We start from the raw sequence: 8,921 nt of genomic DNA, 5'->3' as shown, positions 1-8,921 counted from the left end.
ACTGAACCACCACAGAACCAAGCAGGCGTGCTTTGATGCACAATCCAAATTTTCTTAAAAACTTGCCATTTTCAGCGTGTGGCTTGCTGGCTCAGTGTTTGTTGTTGTTTACCGAAGCGAACAGAGTTTGAGAAGGGTAACACACAGAGAGCGGAAGGTGAGGGGCATAGCTTGACATCCGGCGCATGAGCCACGTGCCGGGTGTCAGGCTTTGTCCCGGAAATGTACTTCCGTTGATCCAGACTGCTCTTTAATCAAAGCATCAGTACAATTAGTGTTGTGTTGTTGCAGATGAACTTGGCTCTGGTCCACGACAGACTGCACATTAAGACGTTCTGGGAGAAGAAGATTAACACTGAATGTCAACATGTTGAGAGCGAAGAGCAGAGAAAGAACAAGAGCGCACTGGAAAAGTAAGAAACAACTCAGTTACACACAGAGTTATACAACCTACTGTAAACAACCTCCAACTGTAATAGTCTCAATGTAGTAAAGTAGCAATAGTAAAACTAAAAATACTCATAATGCTGGGCCCCCTGTGATTGCTTTACTGTTAGTGTCAGTGTTGTTACTGATGTGTTCATGTGTGATTAGCGACTAGATTAGTGTAAACGGGCAACATGATGCATTGTGATCCGATCACTGAAACAACTTGCCGAGGTGGTCTGAGATGCATTCGACCACATATCTTTTGTAGTGTAAACGGTAACGTGTCCTGATGCGGCCCCGACAAGGACATAACAGGAAAATTGTTGGATTATGCTGACAGCGATATCTCCCACCTAAAGGCTAACCAACTGGTGCACACCTACAAGCTCACCTCCCAGGCTTTGATCCAGAAGGAGAACCTATTCTGGGCAAAGTGTCTCTTTCCTGAAGATCTATGGAGGTCCTTGAATGTGGCACCTGTGATCAAGCTGAATGTGGTTTGAGTTGTCTTGGACACGTGGCCGCCTGGCAAATAGACACATCTAAAAACAGACGCTCTCATTACAAACAGCCTCTCGTCTCTCAGCGAGCTGGAGGACATACCAGGCCAAACACTCGACCCTGCAGATAGTCTGGTTGTTAAAGGTCTCAGTAATGATGATCAGTAACGACCAGAAACCTGAACTCACCTCGTAAACCCGTAGACTGACAGAAAATACACAACCTTCAATCGTTTTACAAGCTTAATTTGTAAAGAGGGAGGTCACGGAGCGCAGGCGGGGGGTGGATCCGGCGACTCAAAACGGGGGTTGGAGGTAACGGATAAAAAAAAAAAAAATTATACTGCCTACGTAGCTTCTCTGACTAAAAAAAACCTAAACAGCCCTGTGTGTACATCAGGGCAATGTTTATTTTTATTTCAGAACATGCACTGCATCGGTGCAAAACGTAAAAAATAAAAATAAAAAAAAATACACTGCAACAATCGTCACAAGCAGCAATTATCCATCAGACTATTAAATTAACCAAAAAACCCACCGTGGTCTCCACATTCTTGATCGGCTGAAACGGTTTTTGCTTGTTTGGGATCCGACCGGCCAGCATATTTGAAAAAGTTAAGCAAACTTTGTTGTCTTTTTGACATTTTTCCCCTGAGTGAAACGAGGCTAACAGCAATCTCAACCAGCACGACTGCCTGTGTCACTTGAATGCAGCGCCGCGCTGTTGAAGATTTTTCATGGTGACACAGGAGCTGCCAGATCCAATAAAAAAGGTTCCGGATCCTACGTCGGAGGTGCCGGAACATGTTCCTGCGTGTTCCGGCTCAAATTAAGCCCTGATTATAAGATGTGGCACATACAAAGTCAATGCAAAGACGTGAATAGACGCAAATTCACACCGGGCGACACATCATTCACGTGATGCTGTGTCGCAAAATCTTATCAGCGTTTAGATTCTCCTGCTGAAGGTGCTTCTCACGTAGATTAAATTGCCTCCTCGACTCCTCCACTTGCCTCCCTTCCTCGCGTCTTAGTCCCTCCCACCGAGGAGGCACGGGAGAGACTCGAGGAAATCTTCGAAGAAGAGAGACAACGAGGAAATGTGTTTTAGAGTGATGAGACGGCCTTTCCTCTGAAGCATCACATGAATTTGTCAGCTGTTTGTGCGAGGAGTTAGCAACTGCTTCAGCTGCACGGCTTCCGGGAAGGCTGCTCTCGTGTATCCTCGGCTATAGCTCCTCGATGATCCCTCCTCGATGCTCGCTCCTCGGTCTTCGGGTCAGAAATAAGAGCTTTGAGACGGACTTCACCAAGGAGGGACGGAACAACTTCCGGTTCAGCTGAGGACCGAGGAGTCGATGACCTATCAAATAAGGGTGATGAGATTCAGCCCTGCTGTCCAACATTGTTGAACTGTTAAATTGAGGAACCAATTATTGTAGCCATGTGGGCAGGCGGAAAAATCTATTGGGGCTTATGCTTCATTTACTTGATCCTCGGATGGTCCCATTTCCCGAGTTGGGAAGTCGTTTTTCGGCTTGGGTGTTTTCATTAGCTCTATGTCAGAATATAGAATAGAATAGTTTATTTGTCATTGCTTTACAGACAACGAAAACCAGTTTAGCAGCTCCGCATTGACAGCATAACACATCATTAAAAACACAAACAGTCATGCCAGGATAAAATAAATAAATAGATTTAAGTTAAAAAAGTTGCATAAGGGATTAGGGTAGATGAAAGTGCATACAGTGCTAACAGACAGACAGACAAACCGGCAACACGCACAAACAGAACAGTCCCAGGTGTGATAGCAGTTCTTTTTCAGTGGCCATTTGGGGTTATGGATTTGACAGCTTGTGTATAGAAGCTGTTTTTTAACCTGTTTGATTTGGACTTGATGTTCCTGAATCTCCTACCAGAGGGTAGTGGAGAGAACAGAGAGTGACCAGGGTGTGTAATGTCCTTGAAGATACAATTGGCTTTCTTCTGCAGTCTACCATTGTAGATGTCTGTGAGTGAAGGCAATGGTGCAGGTCCTTCCTATTTTCTGTGCAGCTGGAGAACCACACATTGAAGCAATAGGTTAGTATGCTCTCTATCACTGAGCGGTAGAAGTTGGTCAGCAGTTGGAGAGGGAGGTGAGTGAGTTTTAGCTTCCTTAGGAAGTAGAGCCTCTGTTGTGCCTTTGCCACCTGGTGAGAGATGTGCGTAGTCCAGGTGAAGTCAGCCGAGATGTGCACACCAAGGAATTTAAAGCTCTCCACCCTCTCTACTTTCTCTCCATGAATGGAGAGGGCAGAGTGCTCAGTGCGCCTTGATCTCCTAAAGTCCATTATGATTTCTTTGGTTTTGGAAGTGTTTAAGTCCAGGTTATTTTGAAGACACCAGTTAGTCAAGTTCTGAACTTCCTCTCTGTAGGCTGCCTCATTGTTGTTAGATATCAAGCCTAGTATGGTGGTGTCATCAGCGAATTTGACAATGGTGTTATTGGGGTGAATAGGAGAGCAGTCATGTGTAAATATGGAATAAAGTAGGGGGCTGAGGACACAGCCCTGGGGTGTGCCTGTGTTGAGTATGCGGGTAGATGATGAATGCTTCCCCATCCGTACATTCTGTGGTCTGTTTCTGAGGAAGTCCTAGATCCACATGCACAGTGAACTGCCCAGGCCAAGGTTACTCAGTTTCTGTGGAATGACAGTATTGAAAGCGGAGCTAAAATCCATAAACAGCATCCTTACATAGGTGTTGTCATTGTCTAAGTGTCAAAGTGTCTAAGTGTGTGAGGGCTGTGCGAAGGGCTCAATGGTGTTTTAAGCCTCCAACGTCGCCTTCCAGGCAGCTAACCCTAATGCCATATTTGATGTTGGAGAGGATGAGTCTCTCAAAGCACTTGGTGATAACTGGTGTTAACGCAACCGGGCAGTAATCATTGAGGCACTTAACTGTGTTCTTCTTCTGCACTGGGATTATTGTTGCTGATTTCATGCAAGTGGGGACTGCAGCCTGCTGTAGCGAGAGGTTAAAAATGGTGGTAAAAAACTCTGTTAGCTGAACTGCGTAGTCCTTAAGGATTCTTCCGGTGACACCGTCTGGGCCAGCTGCCTTCCTCTGGTTAACTCCACGCAGGGCGGACCTGACCTGATGCTGGAGAGGGCAAAGGGTCTTCCTTCCTTGGTAGTGCTGGCTGGGTGCACATCGTCCTGCTCCGTTGGTCAAAACGGGAGAAGAACTGGTTCAGCGTGTCTGGAAGCATACTATCTGTGGTGTTGGTGTCTGTGAAAGTGTCATTGTAGCCAGTAAGAGTTTAAATTCCCTGCCACATTTCTTTGGAGTTGTTAGTGGAAAAGTGTTCCTCTATTTGCTGTTTGTACTTGCGCAAGGGCTCTTTGATGCCTTGTCTCAGATTATATCAAACCTCTTTGTAGGTCTGCAGGTTCCTGGATCTGAAGGCCACATCTCGGGATTTGAGTAGATACCTCAGCTTGCTGTTGAACCAGGGTTTTTGATTTGGGAATATTTTAACCTGTTTTGTTACAGTCACTGTCTCACAGAAGTTTATGTATGAGAGGACAGCTAGAGTGTGTTCTTCCAAGTCTGACCCCTCTGCAAAAACTCGCCAGTCTGTGTCCTATATGAAAACAACATGAACGCTAAAAAGAAGATGTAGTGAAGATGAAGTTGTATTTTATTGCTCAGAGTTTGAACAATAGCTGTTTCAGTATTTATTTCCAGTTAGAAGCTTTAGTGATTTTGTCACAGACTTGTTGCTGGCCCAGTACATTCCCTTAAACCACTGAAATATTGATTTACCGGACTTGTTAATGGTAATAAATAACTTTTCTAACTAATCTAGATCACTACTGTACGTGGACAGCGACTAATGTTAATGGTTACAACCTAATACCATATTACAAATTAAATGTGAGCAAAAATGTATATGCAATACATGAATTAATAGTTTCTTAACATTAATCCAACATTTACTTTCATCCACCATGCTTCTGCGTAATATGACGCCAACTCCGCAAGTAGTGTAAAATTTCACTGACTTTCGGAGTCTTTAATCCGACTTAAGAGGGCTTTCCCGTGAATTTTCCCAGTCGGAACTAATTTGTTGTCCCAAAGTTTCCCTCTTTATTCCGGTTCCCTGTCTACTCCAACTGTGCCTTGTCTTGTGATTAGCTCCTAGGTTATTTTTTCATGTCAGTTCTTTGACTTTTTTGTCTGTGTGATTGTTGTGATTTCCAGTGTTGCTAATTGTGTTCAGCCTTGTCTTAGTTTGTTATACTTGTGGGAGAATAAATAGTTTGCTCCTGTTCCTGTATCCTACCTGTTGCTGTCCTGTCTGCTTTTGGGTCCAAACCCGCACACACCAGATCCACCCATCTCTCTAGCACAGTTTCTTTATTAGCCATGCTATCTGCACCACCACAGGTTCTTCTTCTGTCATCCCGTCATTACATTATGATGGGATTGTCAGGCATATGTATACATCCTCCTATTAAACCTTCACCTCTTTGCATTACACCAGCTATTAGCCCTATCCCTCCTAACTCCAGTCTTCTCCTCCTCTACCCCCCTTAACCTCACACTCACCATCTCAACCCTTCACACCTAATCCTCCTGCTATCCATTACACTGTACCCCTAATCCCCCACCTATCAATACCATGTATCTCCTAATCCTCCAGCTATCTATTACAATGTAACCCCCAACTCCACAACTATCTGCCCCCCCTCGCCGCCACTAACCCGGCTCTAGTCCCTGATAATTGTGTCTGTTATGTGTGACCTGGCCAGAGGCTGGGAAAAATTTGTTGACATTATTATCACAAAGCGATGAGTGATGGAGGCTGGCTGACACACTGAGCACAGATATATAGAGGCTGAAATTAGAAGATATTCTGTTCTAAATAACAACATTATGACTTATTTAGTAAATGTGTTGATGCAAAGTTCCCATTTGACTCTTAAACTAGGACTAAAAATACGTTTTTACTCCCTCTACTCTCAATGCAGCACAGTTTAAGTATGAGCTGCAACAATTAGTAGGTTTATTGATTAGTCCATCAGCTGAGAATTAATCGGCAACTGATTTGATGAAATGTCATAACGTGTTCTGATGCGTGAGATGAAATGTGAGGATCTTCTGCTTGTGAATATTTTGGAGTAATTTTATTACATCTCTTTTGGGCAGTTTTCCGTACTGTCTGACATTTTATAGACAAAATAAATAATCTGCATGAATCTTCCCTTCCACTGTGTCTGTCTTCAGATGTCTTGGTCAAACTCAAGAGACGATTGGCTTACAGCGGAGGGTGGTCAGCTCACCTGGGCTCTTAGTGTTCAGTTACTGTAGATTTAAAAATGCATCTTTTTCTCCCAATTTCAGCCCTCCATCCTAAAAAGCATGCTTTTCCAAAAACGTCTCCAGAATTTATCGTTTTAGGGGGAAAAGATTGCGCAACCTGGTGACAATGAGGCAGTAAAGTTGAGAAGAGATTCAGGCTTTTTTTTTTTTTTTTTTGTTCAGGGGTTTCAAGTGTGGGAAGAGACCAAAGCTACCTGGTAACCCCCCTTTAAACTGCTTTTAGAAAATGAGTCTTCTATAAAAGCTGGACCATGTTTTGACCATCTTTTATTTACTTAAGTTTAGTTCAATAAATTCAAACTAAAGTCAATCAATGCTTTTACTTTTTAGTAGATAGTCTGAGGACTCTATGGTCTGTCTGTCTGTTTTGTGTCTGCCTCTGCTGAGGTCAGGGGGCTTATCAGCAGCTAAAAGGACAAATGGAATAATCCAGAAAACTCGACAGTAAGGTGACGAAGACACAGTGAGGACAGCTGACAGTGAGGATTAGGTTACACAGCGTGTCTGTAGTCTCTTTGTCTTTTGTCTACACGTTTGCAATTTTTATCTGCCGCATGCATGCTTACACGCAGAGTGATGGTGTATATTTGATTGATCGTGAAATAAAAGAGTGAAGTGAAACGCTGATGTGACAGTGATAATACCACAGCTGTCACCAAGATACCAGATCTGCCTTGACTAATAAAGGGCCTGACACACCAAGCAGACGGCCAACAACTAGTGGCAACGAAGGCCAACTGTGGCATTGCCGCACGTCGCCTTTATCTTGGCCAAAACATTTAAATAGAACAATTGTTTTAGATGTGATACTGAAACAAAGACCTAAAACTATGAGGACCGAAAACACTGTAAGGACAGAAACACTGCGAGAAAAGAAAAGAAACACCTTATTTTGACTCACCTCCTTTGTGTTTCTGCAGGCTGTTAAATAAAAGGTATACAACATCTGTGTTTGAAGCTGCTGAACACAAGTAAAGAAAACCTTCCTCTGTGTGTTTCCAGGCTGAGGGCGGAGTGGCTGGTCCGCCTGGAAAACAGAACCAAACACCTGAAGAACCTCGACAAGTACGCCAGCAAGGTCAAGGTGGAGAACTCTACTGACCAGACAGGAGCTCAAACAAACAGGGATGAAGAAGATAAACTGTGACTTCATAATATTAAGAGCAATAAAGTGACTTTTTGGCAAATAACAACTTTGATTCTTTTGTATTGAAGTCTGTAGAATTTAATCTTTTGTTTGCCAGAATTCGGATATTGTGTGCACATAATAATAAAAATAAGGGTAAAAATCCTATATCTTGACAACCAGACAAAAACAGTTTGCACAGGTTTTGTTTGCTGTACAGACAATATGGTAAACGTTATCGTAAATGACACAACAGAACACACAAACAGGGCCATAGACAGGATATTATAAATACTGAGATCATGATTTTGAATTCTTTAACACCACAAAACCTTTCTGACAAATGTTTAACTAGACTAACATGATGTTCATTCATTTAATAGTTCAGTTATATTTTCTGTAAATCAGTCGTTCCCACAGTGGGTGCCTTGATTGATCACATCATTGTTCATTTTTAGTGTGCGTTTTAAAGCAACTGCAGGAACCTTTATTCTGTGTTCATTTTAACAAAATTGGTTTCCATGAGCACCACCACCTCGTGCCCTTAAGATCTTAATCTGGCTGCAATCACATGAATTTGTTTTGGAAGTGAGTGAGGGAAAGACACAACCATAAATACAATTTTTTATTGTTTTAAAGATGTGTTTGCTGGATGCATAGCATTGACGTAATGTATCTAATTTGAGGCTCTGTAAGATTAATAATTGTAATGATGTAATGATGGTGAAAAAAAAGTCAACTTTGATTTTGCCACCAACGTAAATTCATATATGCTACGTATATACACTGTATTTCATGAATAAAAGACCTTTTACATACCTGAAACCATTCTTTTCTTTTTTTTCCTCTTTGCTGATCCTGCCACAGTATCAGCCATAACAATGAAATATAACTCCTCCTCCTTCCTTTTAATTGGCTAATGCACAACTTACTGCCAAATTTTGCTTGGGAGATTGTTAAAAAAAACAAAACAAGAGAGGTTCTGGTTGCTTGTGGAAGACAGATATCCATCCACTGCGGTACTTCGCCTTAACCAACATGAGTGTGATGTGTCTCTCTCATCTCTGAAAACAACAAAACCACCTGTGGATGGATTCACACCTGTAGCTTGTTCTCTCTCCACATCAACAGCAGCCTCAGGTCATATTAAAATACCTTCAACCTGTTTTGTTTATATATAATAAATAGAAGCTCATTTTAATTTTAAAGAAAGTTAAAGAAATACATTAAACATATTTGCCTATATAAATGTATTGATTATTTTAAGTTATGTGTATCTGTAAATCTGTAGAGCACCTATTGGCTATTATTCTGAGTGATTGAGAATAATATTATTTAACCGTATATAATATAATATTGCATCTAAAACTGTTAAAACCGATAAGCATCTGTTTACATATATGCATGTTATGTATATTGGGGGTTGGGTATATAATATATAAAACAAAGAGAATAAGTGTATTTCCCAAAATATTGAAGTATTCATTTAAAGTGTT

At 41.9% G+C, this 8,921-nt stretch overlaps 1 protein-coding gene across 1 annotated transcript; it reads left to right on the top strand.

Annotated features, from left to right (window-relative positions):
* Positions 1-227: 227 nt before the first annotated feature.
* Positions 228-8,322, top strand: LOC144518067 (protein FAM240B). Its single transcript, XM_078250448.1, has 2 exons — positions 228-413; positions 7,302-8,322. The coding sequence occupies exons 1-2, from the start codon at positions 292-294 to the stop codon at positions 7,444-7,446; spliced, it is 267 nt and encodes an 88-aa protein (XP_078106574.1). The 5' UTR covers positions 228-291; the 3' UTR covers positions 7,447-8,322.
* Positions 8,323-8,921: the final 599 nt, after the last annotated feature.

Source organism: Sander vitreus, chromosome 5 (assembly GCF_031162955.1).
Source record: "Sander vitreus isolate 19-12246 chromosome 5, sanVit1, whole genome shotgun sequence".
Classification (NCBI taxonomy): domain Eukaryota; kingdom Metazoa; phylum Chordata; class Actinopteri; order Perciformes; family Percidae; genus Sander; species Sander vitreus.
Note: the sequence above shows the minus strand (reverse complement) of the source record. Positions and strands in the feature narration are given on the sequence as shown.

What these genes read in the sequence shown, in the direction of transcription:
- LOC144518067 (XM_078250448.1), top strand. Translation starts at nt 292, where the DNA reads ATGAACTTGGCTCTGGTCCACGACAGACTGCACATTAAGACGTTCTGG. An exon ending in AACAAGAGCGCACTGGAAAA is followed by an intron (nt 414 to 7,301) that starts GTAAGAAACAAC and finishes GTGTGTTTCCAG; the next exon opens with GCTGAGGGCGGAGTGGCTGG.